The 18,396-nt window shown below is 38.4% G+C and overlaps 2 protein-coding genes across 3 annotated transcripts in view; one reads left to right on the top strand and one right to left on the bottom strand.

The window, feature by feature from the left end:
* The window catches only part of tbc1d2 (TBC1 domain family, member 2), a 25,745-nt gene extending 12,425 nt beyond the window's left edge, over positions 1-13,320 (bottom strand). The window contains exons 1-4 of the mRNA XM_017722530.2: positions 13,182-13,320; positions 10,373-10,835; positions 6,251-6,398; positions 99-216 (exon numbers count right to left, since the gene is read on the bottom strand). Of these exons, the coding sequence (XP_017578019.1) occupies positions 99-216; positions 6,251-6,398; positions 10,373-10,831 (725 nt within the window). The 5' untranslated portion in view covers positions 10,832-10,835; positions 13,182-13,320. The remainder of the gene's footprint in view (positions 1-98; positions 217-6,250; positions 6,399-10,372; positions 10,836-13,181) is intronic.
* The window catches only part of elp1 (elongator acetyltransferase complex subunit 1), a 20,847-nt gene continuing 15,707 nt past the window's right edge, over positions 13,257-18,396 (top strand). The window contains exons 1-7 of one of the 2 annotated variants that reach the window (XM_017722529.2): positions 13,257-13,360; positions 14,466-14,630; positions 15,538-15,690; positions 16,316-16,397; positions 16,527-16,607; positions 16,728-16,813; positions 17,594-17,693. In XM_017722529.2, the coding sequence (XP_017578018.1) occupies positions 14,481-14,630; positions 15,538-15,690; positions 16,316-16,397; positions 16,527-16,607; positions 16,728-16,813; positions 17,594-17,693 (652 nt within the window). In that variant the 5' untranslated portion in view covers positions 13,257-13,360; positions 14,466-14,480. Of the gene's footprint in view, positions 13,361-14,112; positions 14,235-14,465; positions 14,631-15,537; positions 15,691-16,315; positions 16,398-16,526; positions 16,608-16,727; positions 16,814-17,593; positions 17,694-18,396 lie in introns of those variants that run through there. The other variant, XM_017722528.2, reaches the window with a different exon arrangement.

The raw sequence follows: 18,396 nt of genomic DNA, 5'->3' as shown, positions 1-18,396 counted from the left end.
CATGAAACATGAGTGTGGAATACATATTATTAGTCAGAAAGCACCCCCCCCAATTTCAACCACAAGTGCTGAGACTGCAGTAGAAGTGATGCACTCACTGTATCTCGATGAGCGGGTGTTTGATGGAGACATTGAGGGGGTTGGTTTGCACCGGTAGATTAGCAGCTTCCTCCCCAACCAGACCTGGGGGAATCATCACTGTGGGCAGGAAGTTTGCTAAAACAAAAACACATTCAAAAACATATCAAACTGTGATCTGGCTGCATGCCCTGATTATGGTCTGAACTCAGCATTGTCAGGAAGAAACAATATGAAACCATATAAGGGGTGAGCCTCCCACATAAGTGTGAAACAATAAGGAGTACATCACCACAACAGGAAAGCTCTATTGGTGGCTTTGTACGGCTATCAGACTTTTTCAATCATTACTATGCAAACAATAAAACACATGCAGTACGCAGTCATTACAGCACTTTGAACAACAGGAGTGTAAAGTTATGAAGAAACACACAGTCAGAGGAGGGTAGTCAAGAATTTATTACTGACTACTTATTTTCAACGATAATACTTTCACTTTTACTGAAGTAACATGGAAAGCAATCCACCTTCCACTCAGTTACAGTTCAGCCATTCACACTTACAGAGTAATCCTGTTTTTGTGTTTAGTCCCTTAATTGACCAGGTCCTGCTGACAGGACCAAGCTTTTATTACATCTCTTCAGAAAACGCAGACAGTTTGCACGGTAGTCCATGTAGTTCCCAAATAATATATTTTAGGAGTGAGTCAAAGTCTGATACTGTGCTGTGTTTTACTCCTACTCAAGCTGTTTTTGCTAGGCTTTCTACTTTTTGAAGCATGATTTCACTGAACATGATCTACAGCTAAGTTCACTGTCCTTAATGTGGGCTTTCAGTTTCACTTCAGGTCAAATGCACCTGGTGCAAAGCAAACTTCAGCAACTACTTTACATGATCACAACATACAGTAGGACAAGCTTAATAAACTGAAGAGGGTATAAGAAGGAAATGCATGACACTGAAAGCTACAGCACTGGCTGAAGTGCTTAGAGAATCCATAAGAATGAAGAACTCCTCTCAGCTTAATGGATCAAGTGACACCAAATGCTGTTCTGATGTGTGCCTGTGTAACACAGGGTGAGGCGAAGTCATGTCCCAACAAGTCTGAAACATCTCAGCTGTGAGTCTTTGCTGTGCTGCTCTGACTGAGGCAACAGTCTCAAAAGCTCAAACTCAAAAGGTAGTTTAAAATACCTGGAAACGGATTTTTACTTTACTTGAATGTAAACAACTGATTTCCAAGTAAATTAACAGTGTAGACTAATATACATATGGTACATATAGCCAAATAAGCATACATACAAGCAAAATGTTAATATGCACATAAAATATGTACAGCACTACACATAATGTTGTACATGTAGCCAAGTAAGCATACATATAGGCAAAGGGTTAATTTATACATATATAAATATGTACACTACTATACAAAATCCATTACTTTACTAATATAAAACCAAAGTATTTGCAGTTACAGTTACACACTTATTTATTTAATTTCCAGGGAAATCTGTAAGAGTATTTTTATAACCTCCAAAGTTTAATCTTAACAGTTAATTATATTTTCTGCTTCTCATGATCTCAAACATATTTAGTGATGCTGAGGTCTGGATATCAGAATACCAGTAGATTTTTTGTGTGATCTGCAAATTTTCTTCTTCTCTTTTTTGTCTTTTCCAGCTTTTTTACAGCTAAACATCCTTTCAGAATGTCCTCCATCTTATGCAAGTGGATTATCTAATATCTAATTTCCTCAGAAATATCTCCTGAAAAAAAAAAAAACTTGTATTTGATTACATATTTATTAATTGAAGGGTGGTTTGCTCTGGCTTTTACAGTATACTGTACATGTATAAAATGATACTATTATTCATAGGTTAGTAAGACACAATGTGTCCAGAAGGATGAACACAGCTATACGACTCTATAATGACTGAGACATGGATAACATTTAAAGTGAAATAAAATTAACATCCAGAATGCCTCACATTTGGAAAACTGGGGCTGATGACTTGTGAAGGAATAAGTGCACATAAATAAAATCTATTTTTAACATTTTAAAGTTCTTACTGTTGCCAAAAACTTAAAACACTGAATAAAATATCTTCTGGTGTCTAGCTGATAGTGTTATCATCTACACTGGATAAGTTATTATGGAACAAAATATCAATTATTAATGGGCCAAAGGATACCGAACTTTTGAGTTGTAGTGTAGAATCAGTTAATATAACAGTGTAAGCCCAAAATAAATCCACAATGAACCTTTCATTCAGCCTGCAACTGTAATAGGTCAGTTATGAAATGCATTATTTGAGCTGTTATCATTTGCACAGCTCCTTTGTCTGGCCACCTGCTTGAGCAGCTCAGTGTTTGTTGCTTCACTTCCTGTAATAGTCAATGCCATGTGCCCCTCTTTTCCTGCAGCTGTGCACTTAAATCCAGGGTATGAGGTATTATGGATAATGAAAGGTAATTTAACCTTCAGTTGTGCTTCCTGTTATAATTTACAGTAAACCCAGTGCCTTTACATAATGTAACAGTTAAAGCCATTCTTATTAGTCAGCCAATGTGGGCTTGCACATGGGCAAGGCTAGACTGGAAGTGGCAAATCTACAGTTCCTAGTTAGATCCACTAATCATGAACTACTGGAGAACATGTCCCTAAGGGACATGATTCATCGTTAGGTATCATCTATCCGTCATGCTCGATGGCAACATACAGGAAATGGACGCAATTTGCAAGCAGTGCAGAACGGCATCAAAGCAGTGCAGCAGCACTCTGGCTCTGACTCTACACAGCACCCGCCCACACCCACGGATGCCAAATGCTATCACTCCCATCGGGCCTTTAAAATCAAACACAGATTTCACCAAGAAGCTCCAATGATGAGGCTTTTCTGGGTCAGAAACCTCTGCTCTTGCATTCCCTTTCATTCCTTAGAACTATCCAAAAAATACATTAACAAGTTGCAGTTTGAACATTTGGAATCAAAGTTTTCAATGAAATATAAAAATCAATGTATAATAAATCTAATATGCCAGTCATATTTGTTCATTTCAAATAATAAGTAGGAAACTGGCATTTAGCATTTAATAATTTCTTGTTCCTCATAATTTGCTGAATAACATCTATAGGCTCCTTTGGTGGTTAGTTTCTTCTATTCAAATCTAAACTGTACACATTATTATTAAATATTCAATTATAAAGGTTATTAATATGGCAAGTGACTCAATCTTTGAACAGTAGTGTAGGACCAGTCACAATAGAAGATTTTGTTCTTGTTTTTGTTTTTCAGTAAAATGGTCCACACAAACATACTTCTTATACTATAATAATTAATTACAGACAAGTTAACAAAGTGCAAATCACAGAGAATCAGAAACTGTTCTGCAAGCTCAATCAAACTTTGACATGGTCATATGAAAGTAAAATGGTCACACTCGTAAATAAAGGATATCAAAATGCCTACATGAACAACAGTGGTTCTAAACTTGTCTGGGCCGAGTCAAAGACAGGGCGGCATTGCTAGGAGAAACACCTAAAAACACATGCATAGCAACTTGAACTGCCTGCCAAAAAGCAAGTGTGCTTTTCATTTCTGTTCACTGACAAACAACAGAAAAAGAGAGGTAATGCACTTCTGTTCAAAAAATGTCAGAGAAAAATTGCTGATCCAAGATCACTGTTTGTACTTTTCTTGGTCACAAGAGGCTGTTTCTCATGCTGCTTAAAGCCTACTTAACATCCCAAACTTATGCTAGTCTGATATATGTGACCTCTGTTCTAAGTGGGTACTCTCTAGGTGCCAGCTCATTCCAAAGGCAGTCTGGTCTGAAGCGCTCCTCATAAGAAACCGGTGGGAATTGTTGAGGCTGAATAGGTGGATACATGTGTTTGTTTTTGTGATGGCCGTTTTAGTGGCTCATTTTCTACATATGGATTTTATGGAGGTGGGGGGGTTGTACATGGTCATGACTAACCTACACTTTATGGCCATTTTGACTGGGTCTCTGATGTATGTACATGTGATTGTATATGCGCTGTAACATAGTCAGGTTTATACTTACAGTTTTGGCATATGTGTAGTTCTTGTGGAGGAAAAAATCATGTTGAAAGAGATATCAATAAAGTCCGACATGAACCATTTGCTCAAGATTAGAATTTACTTGGCGTGCATTTACTAGAACTCTGTGGATAATTAACAACATTAAAGTCTTTTCCAAGAAGGCTAAAATTCCTAAGGAAACCACATCCTCCTGCCACCCTGATAGAGACTGCAGATAAACTTTCCCCAAAACAAGCCTGACTGATGGTCTCAGTTGAAGTATGGTAAAGACAAGTCAATGAAACCGTTAAAAAACAGAAAGTGGTTAAACATTTTTTTACAGTAAAAGCCCCTGGGTCACATGTGAGGACTGGTCAGCGATCTTGGCCAACAATCATGCAATTCAGATGAACTGACAGGGGTTTTCCCAGTGTCTCTGGGTACACTTTTCCATAGGCCTCCACAATAATACCAGCAGACACATCTCCTCTTTAAACAGCTCCCAGTCAGTCAATATTTGGCCAGCATATAACTAACTAGTGCAGTTTAAAAGTAAACAGTGCCTTCCGGTTTGGCCAAGTTTGGGGTGATTACAATACTTTGAAAATGAGTGATGTAATGTGTATGAGTAACCATGAGTGAATAGTATATAAGTAAATAGAGTGGGAGAAAAAAAATCGGTACCATATAATATTGCAATATTTTAACTTTAAAAATAGTATCGATACACTGAGACACAACTATCAATATAATAGAGAGTGCCCAACACAGGACAGTGAAGTTGGGACAACGTAACACTAGAACTGCATCATTTACTTTAAAGGAGTGGTGCTGAATAAACATCCCCTTATGAACAACATTTCAGACTTTTTAGTTGTTAAAAGCTTAGAATTACAAAAGCATATGATGTCTGGCTTCTTCACTGAGGTGTTATCTTACATGTGCACAGATCATTTCATGCAGTTGTAACATTTCATGGAGAATAACAGCAGTTGTTGAATTGATATGTTATTTAGCAATCAATGTTTGAATTCTTCAACAATGCTATAATTAGACAAATTACTAGATTACACACCCTTGAGGGATAAATACACATTAAGCCTAAACTAAACCAAAAGTTTGCAGACACCTGTTCATCCAATGTGTCTTCTGATAGGTATTAATGAGCAAACACAAAATGTTTTTTAATGATCATTCCCTTATTGTCCCCTAAACCTAATAACGGGTTGTGCCACCCTTGGCAGTAACAACCAGAATCAAACCTTTGTGATAACTATGGAGGAATTTCGGCCCACTCTGCTTTGCAGAATTGTTTTAATTTGGCTACATTGGAAGGTTTCTGAGCATGACCTGCCTGTTTAAGGTCAAGACACAGCATCTAAAGGGGACTCAAGTCAGGACTTTGACTCGGCCACTTCAAAACTTTAATTTTTTGTTTTTAGCCGTTCAAAGTAGACTTGCTTGTTTTGTTTTGCTGCTTCATGCCTGGGTGTTTGTAGTGAAATTGAACTTGAAATTGAAACTTGAACTTTGAAACAGTCGACTGAATTTGGTTAACCGGTTTATTGAGCAGGGGGAACTTTTTCACATAGGACCAGGTAGGGCTGAACAGCATTTTTCATTCAATAAATAAAACAATCATTTATAAAACAGCATTTTGTATTTACTTGGGTTACCTTTGTTTAATATTAAAAGCAGTCTGATGATCTGAAACATTCAAGTATGAAATTTTTCCCCCCACAGCATTGTATCCCAGCACTCATTGAGGTATTTTCCATGGTCCAATGAGCAACTTTAGAATATGAAAGTGACTTTTAATGAAATTTTACCCTGTGCTTTCATTTCTATCTACACAACAGTTCAGCAAGCAGCAGGCGTAAAACATGACTAACCTGTTGATCCTATTACAAAAGAATGATCATATTAGGCTTTCACTTTCTATTAACATATTACTTTATCATACAGCAGACTGACCAGCAAAAGTCTCACATCCTTGAAAAAATCCCCGCGTTATCCAAGGGCAAGACTTGCCTGTCGCAAGGTGTTAACCGAGCCACTGCATCTTTATGTGTGATGTTGTAATTGCTGATCTTATGATTTCATGCTTTCCTTCTATTTAGTCTTACCAGGGCAGGTGTCTAAGAGCTGCTGACCATTCTGCATGAGGTTCTCTGAGGTGGGCAGGGAGGAGTCTGCACTCAGCTGATCTCTGTGTTGCCATCGTCTCAACTGCAGCTGCTGCAGCCAGTACATTTTAGCATCTCGATTTGCAGCCTGCAAAATATATACACACATTGGTATGTCCATGTAAGTTGATCCAATAATAATGAAATGTTTTATCCAATTTAAATAAAAGAGTTTTCAAAAGACATAAAACAAAATAATTGTGCTACAAGATTTAGATCTGACAGCGATGACATATAGCCTATTTATATATAAAATAAAGTAATCAGCAAAAGTTTGGTGAACCCTGAGGAAAATGTTTTGTTGATTTTCTAAGAAAAAATAACAGAGAACACAATTCTGCACACTTTAGTGACAATTACTGTTTTGTTCTTTTTTGTTTTTTTTCTGAAATTAACATGGGGGAAAAAAACAAATAATGATATGTGCAAAATGTATGACACATTTTTATATATCACTGCTGTCAGGACAAAATCTCGTATCTCCATTTTTGTCTTTTTCCATTTGCTGACATAATTTTGAAAAAACACAGTTGCCCTTTATGTTTTGCCATTTCACGATGAATGAGCCAACAGAAATGGTGCAAAATCACTTGGAAAAAAAAAATCTCCCTTTACTTCCATTACAAGTTAAGAACATTTTTCCTTGCCCTGTAATGGTATATTTTAAAGATAAGTTTTTGTTTTGACAGCAGCGATACGCAGATATGACTGCACATTTTGGGCTTATACAAATGGGTAAACATCATGGTTTTATGGTTAAAAAGATTTCTGGAACCAAAATGAGAAAAAGATTTCTTTTTGCAACACAAATTTTCAAATTCCAAAAATATTAATAACCCATAGTGACAGCACAACTTCTGTTGTGTTAACAAGGTTGAACAGCACTTGTGAAGGGATCTTTAACAACTCTTCCATGCAGAACGTTTCGAATTCACTGAGATTCTTGGGTTTTCTCTTGTGAACTGCCCTCTTCAGTTGAGACCACAGTCTAGAGACTGAGAGGGCAATTGCAGAAATTGATATTGTGTTGTTGTGAACATGTCTTTGATTTATTTTGGAGTGTGCTTTGGATCGCTGTCTTGTTGGAAGACCCAAGCATGACCCAGTTTCAAGAGGCAACCAGATTTTCAACTAAAATGTTCTGATATTAAATGGAATTCATAATTAAATGATGATGGTGTGTATGGCCAGAAAGCTCAGTTTTTGTCTCATCTGACACACACAATTCCAGTTGTAATTCCAATATTGCCTGAAATAGTTCAAACGCTGAGATTTGTGTCTTGGTCTCAGGAAGGGAACTCCAAAAAGCTTTTGGTCATGGAGGTGGTGTCTCACTGTTAATTCTGAAATGGGGAAACCACAAGATGCAACTAAAGTTTGCAGCTGTGAAACTGTGATCTTTGGTGATTTTTCTCATTTGAGCTAAAAGCTCTTGAGTTTTACCCATGCAGATGGATGACAAAGGGATTTTACCTGTGTTATACCTGTTGCCACAACATTGGAAGCATTCTGTATCATGAAAATGTCTTGAAGTATTATGATATTACATTTTTTGCCACATCATCTAACCTTAGCCATCTAGCTCTCTGCATTCGTCGGTGAGCGACATACATACAGCTGAGAAATCTACAGAAATATCCGCCACTTTTGGATCTGTAATGCATTCCAGATCACAACCATTCTTTCTTTCAGCTTCAAGACACTGTCACATTAGAAATGCTAGAAATCCCCTTGAGCCTGTTCCAATGGAGGAGTTAATGTTCAACCACTTAATATTCACACGTCAACTAGATATGAATATTATGGCCTTCTGCAGCTGAACTAACATTAAGTGGATATGCAAATTCAGTCTTTCCTTGTCTAACAGATAGCAACACTGTATGGGAGCTCAAAGGTAGGTCAGTACTGCCATCATGACTAAGAAGGATTTTTATTGTATTTAATTTTATCTATTGATGTTACACTGTTTGTTTATTTTATATTATAGAAAGCTGCCTTGTGAAATTTCAAAGCACAAATGTTAAATTGAGATAAAGTGGTCTGGGAGACGAGATAAAAGCCTAATCTCAGATGTTCAACTACGAGGCAAAACTGCAACACATAAAGCATTCTGTAACCTAAGCTTTCAGCACCACTGCTAATATGGAACTGTTTTTGTTGTGTTTCTTCTGTAAGACCCATGGGTTACCTCCCTCAGGGAGAAGGAGAAAGATGCTCAATGTGAAGCAAGAAAAAAAACACCATTATGAACATAGTTATCTCGTTTTCAAAAGTCTTTTCAATGTGTCTCAACAATAGCTTGTATACTGGTAAAGCATCAGGTCAGGCTCCTTTGAGAGGTGTGTCAATGTCAGCTGTCTACCCAATACACTGATGGTTTTGAACAAAATACAGGCCATAGTGAATATTTTCAGTTATATTGGTTTTGTAAGCATCTATACAATTATTTCTTTCAGAGTTCTGGAGTTGCAGGCAACTCAAACATCTGCAAATTGATTTATATGGATAGAATTGGCTTCATTCTGGCAAAAAGAAAAGGGAAAAGGGTCAAAACCGATGTTCCATGGCAGAGTTGTGATCAATTCATTGTGGGTGCAGTAATTCAATCTAATTGCTGTTACACAACCCCCAAATTGGGCCGCACAGTACAGAGTAACTGATTCCATTATTGTAAGGCTTGTGTTTGAGGAAAAAGGGAGCAGCTGAAGCCAAACATGAACACAGAAGAAACAGTAGCATTCTACACATTTAGGTAAAACAGATTTCTCTCTCCTTATTCAACATTCCTCAAGGCCACAGAAGAATTCTCTTCCTCATGGAGGTGGAAGGTTTGTCATCAATATTAAGAAATTTCAAGCAAATCAACAGGCATGTTCATGAGAACAGGTGGCCAAATGACACAGACCAGTTAGAGTAAACAAGCATTTACTGTACCTTTGACCCACATCTTTTTACATGCAGTTGTGAACTATATTTGATTTACTACATTAAGAATGGGAGTTTTTCTTTCAATCAGCTTTCATTTGTGTATACTATGTGTAAAGAAGAAAGACATTCAGTTGAAATGGACAGTTAGTAGAGTGCAATACTACTATATTGCCCCAGCTGTTGGTGTTCCTTAGGTCTGTAGTTATTGGAAGAAAACTAGCACAAGTGTTTTGATATAATGAGCTTGTTTTGAAATGCATGGGTCATGCTTGTCAAGCTGCATGTTTGTGCAGAGACATATATGAAGATTTTTTAATATTAGCTTGGAACTGAGAAATGTTCATTAGTATAACTGTAAAATTTTGCAATTCCTCATCTATTGAAGCTTCACAATGAAATGTTAGCAGCCTTTGGGGCTGGCCACATAGCATGTCATAACACATAGCATAAACATAAACAAACCAACGGCAACTGCCTAAAGGGCCCTAAATATACTTCTTAAAACATACAAAATTACTCTGTGTGTGTCTGTTTGACAGTGTGCATGTGTGAAGGAATACATCATGATATGTATACATATTTACACAAAGTGAATTGTTGACATGCCGGGCCAGTAAGGCATGATTGTGGAAGTAATAGGCGTAATCTGTAATTTCCCATTGCATGTAGTCATATCAAAACCCACCTTATTTTTTGTAGTTGTTTTATCTTTTTGCATATAATTTAAACACACCAGCTGCCCTTTACATTGTGTGAAAATTTCGTCACAAATGGTTAAATGGAAATTGTCCAAAATTACATAGAATAAGATCTTGTACATTAACGTATATTACGCCTTTTCACCATTTCAGAGATTTGAGGTTCTGTTACAAGTAATTTTGATAACACTTTACAGAAGTCCAGTATTCATAAGGCCACACAAGACTTATGTGCTTGTTTACAACTGACACAACCCTATGAAAACATTTGTAATAGCTTATTCCAACAAATGTTGGTTATCACAACTCTTGCAAGCAAGACAAATGGATAAAAGAGGCCTTTATGACAGGTGACATTTGTTGAAATAAGCTTTTATAATCGTCTATAAAGGATTAAATCAATTGCCATGAAAGCATTTAATTTTTAAAACCCTACCTTAAGTATGAATATGCGTTCTGGTGTCTGAATGTGAAAGGTGCCCTCCTCTCCTTGCAGTGGGTAACTGAATGTGGCATTGCACAACTCCACCTTGCCCAGTGGATTCAAGTCCTGGGCTGTGCGATAGTAGAACAGCTGGCACTTCTTTTCCTCATAGGTGAACCATCGGTACTTCCAGGCTTTGAGCGGGCCGCCCTGCTTGTGGAGATAGCCGCACAGCTTAGTGCTGGAGATGTGCTCAGCGGCTCTGAGGCCAACAGCAGCACTGTCCGGCTGTGGAGCTTCCTTTCCCTGGTCACCAGTGGACAGACCCATAATGTCTGTATGTGTCTCTTCCAGGCGCTCTACTAAACTGCAGCAATCTCCGCTTTCAGACTGGTGTTTTTCTCTCGGAGGGGGAAGTGACCCAGACGCAAGTGCACTGGGATTTCCTTTACACCCTCCTTCTCCTTCCATCCAGCTGAAAAAAAAAGAGGAAGCAGAGAGAAATAAATGCTCAGCAAAACAGCACCAGTGGTTCAGAGGTCACGGATCTATATTTACCTCATGCAATAATGTGCTGTTTTAAACAAAACACACACTTTCACCTCCTATAGATGAGGACAAACGAAATGAACTCATACATTATTTAACTCCGTATACTATGCAGCTTACTGAGAAATCCCGCTTTGTGAAATATCCCCATAAAGTAATGCTTTATTTTAGCCCACTGTAAAAACATTGGAGATGTTCCTCTTGACTTAAACTTACAGTCAATTAAATATGTTTCAAATTCAACTTAGCGTAGCCCTAATCCCTAAACCTAACACTCCCTCTAAAAAGGAGAGACGAGATGCTACTGGACAAGCTGGTCAGGTGAGTGAGGTCAGTGTTCGGTGCGGAACTGGACTCTGTGGTCAAGGTGGCTGAGACAAGGACATTACACAAACTGCTCTCCATTATGGAGGATGATGGCCACCCACTGCACACCATCATCGTGGACAGGAGGAGCATGTTTAGTGGCAGGTTGCTGTCATAGAGCTGCTCGACCGACAGACTCATTAGATCCTTTGTCTCCGGATCCATTAGGCTCTTCAAGTCTTCCCAGGGGGGCCAGCAGAGAAGGGTGGAGAGAGAGGACTGAATCTGAATCTCATGCTTATCTTGTGTTTCTTTATCCATCTGCACATATAGACAGCGTGCTGCACATAGGGCACTTTCTGCTTACCTCATTGCGCATCTTGCACATCTGGACACTAGACACTTTAATTGGCACAATATACGCACAAATTTATTTATTCATTCAGTGTGGTCATATGCAGTTACCTGTAAATTCTTGTACAGTCATTATTGCACTGCATCTCTCATCTCAGGTTATGGATATGATCACTGATTGCTGTATTTTTTCTATTTGTATATATGCTTGTAGATAGGATCTGGTATATTTATTCTTGTTATATGTCTACACCCTTATTACAGTTACTGTACAGTGTTGTGTGTCTGATAAATTTCCATCCATCCATCCACCTCAACTCAACGTATCCTTAACCCTGGTCCTAAGCCTGATGCTATTGATAATCAACTGAATTTCAATAGTTTGGTTACTATTTGAGCATTTTAGATAAGCTATATGGGGGTAAAATGTTGTGCTCTTGCGCAGGCTAATGTGGGATGGGCAGAATGGCAATATTTAATTATTGTGATGAACTACTTCGCATTACATCATGTCTATGCTATGTTCATATGTTTATAAATTATATCACATTGTCATGATATTTTTCTGAGCATATTGTGGATATCAGTAACTAAAAAACATTGATCAACTGCATGTTCAGTTATAAAGAGAGCATCAAAAGCCCTGTTTAACAGGATTTAGTGCAGTGCAGTATGTGAAACACTGAATAAATATCACAGCATTCAGGTTTTTTGTACTTTTTAAAGGTGGCACCACTAATGCAGAATGCTAATGCAGAAGGAAGCCAGACAGCTACCATTATTACTTGTACAGCTACCATTATTACTTGGAAGTTGAATGTCACAGCTGTATTCATCAGCTTCTGCATCAATGGCTACGCTAGAAGTCAACATTGTTTATGGGTTCTCAATAGCTGTATGACGTAGTTGCGTATTGCATGCTGGGTATTGTAGTGACAGAACACGATAAACGAAAACAGAAGAATACAAAATTGTGAATTCTGTTAAACAGAGATGCAATGCTCTGCTATTATATAGTATTAATAATAATAATAATAATACACAACATGTAATAATACTAATACACAACACGTAATAATACTAATACACAACACGACAACACATTAAATATTAGTTTTAGGCCAGAAATGCCTCTTTTAGTGTTTTTCCATAAACCCATCTGTTTTATTTTTTTATTTCCTTTTTTTAATCTTCAGAGGGTTGGGATTCCCTCCCTTTATATTGTTCCATACTGAAAGAAAACAGTCAGAAGTACTGCAGACACTCTCTTCAGCTGTTGACACACCTTTTGCACCATTATAAGTCAGACACCTCACAACTGAGGGTGATTCAATCTGACAAACAGTTTATCGTTATTACTACCACTATTATTATTATTAAGAGCGTCAGTCTGTGTGAAAGCGGAGAAAAAGAGAGGAAGCCCAGGCGATAGGATCCAAACAAGCGTCGTGAAGAAGGAGGCACCATGGTGCGGCAGCAATACAGCCAACTGATTAGCCGACACTGGCAGTTTACAGCTACAGACACTCTGGATGTGTTCAGACAGACGCTGTGGGCTGAATAACACGTTCTCTACAGCAGCTGTAATGCAGGCTATCGAAAAGTCACCAACCTGTTCCCCTCCTAACACTCAGAGCTCCAACAGGACCCGCTCCCTCGACGAAGTCAGAGGAGAAGCTTTCAGTAGCCGAGAAACAGGATTTTAGCCAGTCCCTGCATTTTTACTGTGTTAGACTCGAGAGAGAGAAATCTGCCCGGAGTTTTCTTTCTCTTACAGCACTGAGCGAGCGAGTGAGTGTGTGTCATGTAATGTGGGGCAGCTGAGGGTGTGTATGCTTGCTTGCTTGCTTGCTTGCTTGCGTGTGTGTGTGTGTCAGTCAGTGAAGGGTATTGCTCACCGTCTTGCTTTTTCCCTCATAAACTGTTCTTCCTGACTTACAGCTGTTTGGATCATAGGACTGGTTCTAAGGTTGAACGCAGCCAACGGCCACAAACAAGGAGCCAGCCATTCATCTGATAACCTATGTCTAGTTATAATTTAATACGGGATTTTCTGGCTATTGTCGTTTGGTCTTTGGGCAGTGCAGATACTGTGAGCACTACAGTTTCTGAGTACCAGTCGTGCGGCGTGTAAAGACAATCATACCGACTCGTCCTCTGGAGACCATGTGGTCCTATAAATGGTATTACTTGTTTGAATTGAGCACATCATCATGACTTTCTAATTTACCGAGAAGTAGGGCTGGGATCCCAAAAAGAATCGATTCTCCGATTCGAGGCTTTTGGGAAGCCCGAGTTGACTCCAAAGCTTTAGACTCCGACTTGAGTTCAGAAGTAAACCCCTTTCTGTTTAATTACCTCATAATTGTTTATGTGAGACATGGGCTAATATCTTGACTTTTGGAATCGAGAAATGCGCTGTGTGAAAGCGACTCTGTCGATTATCAGCACTCGGAATCGCGATCGGAGTCGACTCCAGAATCTCTGGAATCGAACAGCCCCGCAGAGAAGAGCAGAAGAGGCGCTCTTTGCTCCTCCGCAGCGACAGGGGGCGATCTTAACCCGCGCGCTGCATCTCTCCCTACCTTACGGTTCAGGGCTGACAGCGTGCTTGTGTTTTTAAACCTCATATGGGTTTCCTTTAATCGTACAAGGATACCAAAAGGTATTTCGTGTTGATAGTTAGATTTCCTAGTATTCTGTGTGTTCATACAGTTTCACTTACCCATAGTTTTACTTGTCATTGTGGTAATTTCCTCTATGATATGTGATTTTCTGCTAGCTAAGCTAGCTAGGTTAAGTAGCGTTAACTTAGCGAGTTCAGTCCACAGACAGACTCACGTTTAACTGGATTAGACAGTTAAACATATTTCTGTGCCTGCTCTGCTGTTTACAGTGAACGGAGACCAACATGAGGAACCTGAAGCTGCTGAAGTGTCTGCGCTCTCTTGAGCTGCAGAGTCCAGGCTGCCCGCAGTGTCTCTCTGTCAGGACGGACACCGGCTCTCTCCTGATCGCCTCTCAGTTCTCCATCACTGAGTACGACCCTCGGACAGGGCAGGTAAGTCCGTACTGCATTTACATTTACAGCATCTAGCAGACGCTCTTATCCAGAGCGACTTACAAGAAGTGCTTTGTCTATCTAGAGAAAGTGTCTTTGCTAGTTAGCTACCAATAGGTTAGAGAGAGCCAGTCCTGAGCTCAGATACTGCTAGAAACAAAAAGTCACTGTTGATACTCAGAGAAGAAGGAACAGAGTTAAACACAGAACAGTGCAATACAGTAAATACAGTACATAAGTGCAGTACAATACATTACAATCAACACTTAACTCCATACTGCAGTGCAGTGTCGCAGAGGTCTGTCATTTGCCTGCTGTGTGATTAATTGCTGTGTGAAATGTATTTGGAGTGATAATATATTTAAGATGTGAAGTCAGGAGGCGCCTGACTAAGTAGAAGCTGATAGAGATAAGAGACACAGTCATTAATTTGGGCTGAATGATTCGTCTTATTGTATTGAAATCACATTTTGACATTGTGCAATATTCAACTGAAATGAGCTGCATTTTTTATCTTACAGTACATTATGAACTATATTGTCTTAACAAGTTTTAAAATATAAGTTTAACCTAATGTTATAGAGCTTGTGAACTGCCTGTAGGTCAGTAGAAAAAATAGACTAGGAAATTCATTTGTAGAAACACTTGCAGTATTGGTCATAAAAACCTTACATATAGTCCCCAAATGATTCAGTCCTATGATTAGTGTATTTCGACTGTTAATGTGAGTATATGATGAGGAAGGTGTCCCTGATTAAATCCGAAGAGGTCCAAGTACAAACACTATTGCTGTGATTGATAAAAATGACTTTTTCTGTGCTCATATGGTAAACTAGGTGTTCCTGATTAATTAGAAATAGGTAACCATAGAGAAATGATTAGTATAATTTATTTATTTTGACTGTAGGTGTTGAATGAGGTGTCCCTGACTGCTGAGGACTATCTTCCAGAGGATGGTGAAGGTGTTTTGGTAGGTATTCAGGACCTGCCGGAACAGGAATCAGTCTGTGTGGCCACAGCGCGTGGTGATGTCATTCTGTACAACCTCAGCACTAATCAGGTATTTATTTAGATATCTCACCTTTCTGTTCTTCTCTCAGTCTTTATAAGCACAATTTATTTCTTTTCCAGTCAAAACAGCCATTAATTAGAAGCTATTCTTGTATAGCATCTGGAAATAAAGCAGACATGTATTTAACAGGCAACTACATCTAAAAAATGTCAGAATTTACAGTATTTGCCCTTTCTTTTAGGCTTGCTATTTGGTTGCATTTTCTGTTTCTCACAGTTCAAGTATTTCCAAACACTTTCAGTGATGTCGATGTCTCAGATCTGGGGTTGTCAGTCGATTGTTCTGAGAACACCAGCAGCTTCTTTGTGTTATTTTATATATATGTATAGCCATCTTCTCAGTGGAAGGATAAACATAAACACCCATGGGTTTTTTTCAGATCTCAAGCAAGAGTGGAGCTTGATTTTCTTGTCTTTCTTATTTTAATATATTTTTTAATATTATTATAATATAATTTTATGTGTGAGGGTTGTCTTGTATGTAATCTCTTCAGAATTATATCCTGAGAACTTGTATTAAATGGCCATTTTGACTGGAAATTAAATAAATAAAGAGTTTGCTCTGACTTTTGTGCAATACTGTGTGTGAACTATGATATCTCCCTGTTTGGTAGTTGGAGTGTGTTGGTACTGTGGACAGTGGTCTGACGGCAATGAGTTGGAGTCCAGACCAGGAGTTAGTGACATTCTGTACAGGTTGGTGTCCGTGAACATGATTCATAATGATACGTGTTCCGTTCACCTCATCCACTGTAATGTGTGCTGTGGATTCGGTGTGTGTGTTTCTTTAGTGACACTTTTTAGAGTGCTGTGTGTCTTTTTCAGGCCAGGAGACGATTATCTTGATGACCAAAGACTTTGAGCCCATAACTGAGGTGGCCATTCATCAGGATGAGTTTGGGGAAGGTGTGTTGCACTGGAGGCTATATATATATATATATATATATATATATATATATATATATATATATATATATATATATATATATATATATATATATATATCTGTGTTATCTTGTGTGTTAGGTAAATTCATCACAGTTGGATGGGGGAAGAAGGAAACTCAGTTTCATGGCTCAGAGGGGAAACAGGCTGCTCAGAGGAAGACTGCAGTAAGTCATCCTTCACTCCACTCACTCTTCTGGCATGCAACATCAGACAGCTGCAGCTTTAGTCAGGTCTTTTCACAAGAAGACATTTGCTAAACTGAGCCAACATTGCAGTTTTCTTGTAGTACAATGGAATTTTGTTTTTAGGAGGAACTTTTAATCTTAAGGCTTGTAGTTTTGCGAATGATTTTATGTCTTGATTTGTGTTATTTATACAGTTTCTTGGTGTTTCACTTTGTGGCCCATAATGGAATTTTCCTAAACTCCGTTTCTTCGGGCTACTATCCCACCAGCTATTAGGCTTCTATCCTATTTACTTTTTCCTGGCTGTACATTACATTCAACATTTTCTTGAGCTATGGTACACTGTTATAAGCTGAGACCTGGCATTTGTCAATCTCTGTCTCCTCTTTTCCTCCTATTCCTTTACTTTGATTGTCATGCAGCCACAGTGAAAGAATTCTCTTTATTTAAAAAAAAATTCTTAGAACCCATCAAAAATTCTTCGATTCCATCGCATTACCTGACTGTAGAAATTTCCCAAAAATGGTGTGCCTATGAAATAGAAACTTTATAGGATAAGGAAAAATACAACTTAACTTTAAGGTACATGAATATAAAAAGAAATTTTTTAGGCCGTTTCTACTGGTCCATTTTCATGATGTGCTCATGCTCATTGATGCTTTGGTTCTGTTTTCAAAAAATGATGATGATTAATGATGAAGTACAATTGGTTTGTTTAATATGCTTATGCATTACAATTACATATTTCACATATATAAGGATGTGCAGCCTGCTTTGCTGTGGGATGATCACAGACCGAGGATTACATGGAGAGGTGATGGGCAGCTGTTTGCAGTCAGTGCCATCTGCAGTCAGACTGGTAGGTGTATCTTGTTTCCATGTACACTGTGTGCACAATTATTAGGCAAGTCTTATTTTTGAGGATTATTTTTATTAATGACCAACTACAGTGCTCTCAGGTAATCCAAAATGTTAATAAACCTCAAACATGAATGTTTAAGAAAAATAAAGTGAAGTTTTGTTTTTCTTAGGAGAATATCTATATGTGCACATTTATTGGGCAACTATAATGGTGCAGAATTATTATGCAGCTAAATGAGAAACACACATTATCCCATCTCACTTTATTTTCATCTGTTCAAGTGAGAATTATAAACAAACAACTCAAAGCTTTTCAATGAACATTTCTGAGAAATAAAAAAAAAAAATCAGCACCCTTCTTTTCAATAACAGTAAGCCTTCCATTCATGGAGTCTGTCAGTTTCTTCATCTGTTGACGATCAACTTTTTGTGCAGCAGCAACCACAGCCTCCTAGACCCTGTTCAGGGAGGTGTACTGTTTTCCTACACTGTAAATCTCCCGTTTAAGAATTGCCCACATGTTCTCAATTGGGTTCAGGTCAGGTGAGGAAGGGGGCCACATCATAAGTTTTTCATCTTTAATGCCTTTACTAGCGAGCCATGCAGAGGAGTACTTGGATGCATGTGATGGAGCATTGTCCTGCTCTTTTTGAAAGATGCAGACTTCTTCCTGTACCACTGCTTAAAGAAAGTGTCTTCTA

This window comes from Pygocentrus nattereri, chromosome 11 (assembly GCF_015220715.1).
Source record: "Pygocentrus nattereri isolate fPygNat1 chromosome 11, fPygNat1.pri, whole genome shotgun sequence".
In the NCBI taxonomy this organism is placed as follows: Eukaryota; Metazoa; Chordata; class Actinopteri; order Characiformes; family Serrasalmidae; genus Pygocentrus; species Pygocentrus nattereri.
This window is presented reverse-complemented; position numbering and strand designations above follow the sequence as displayed.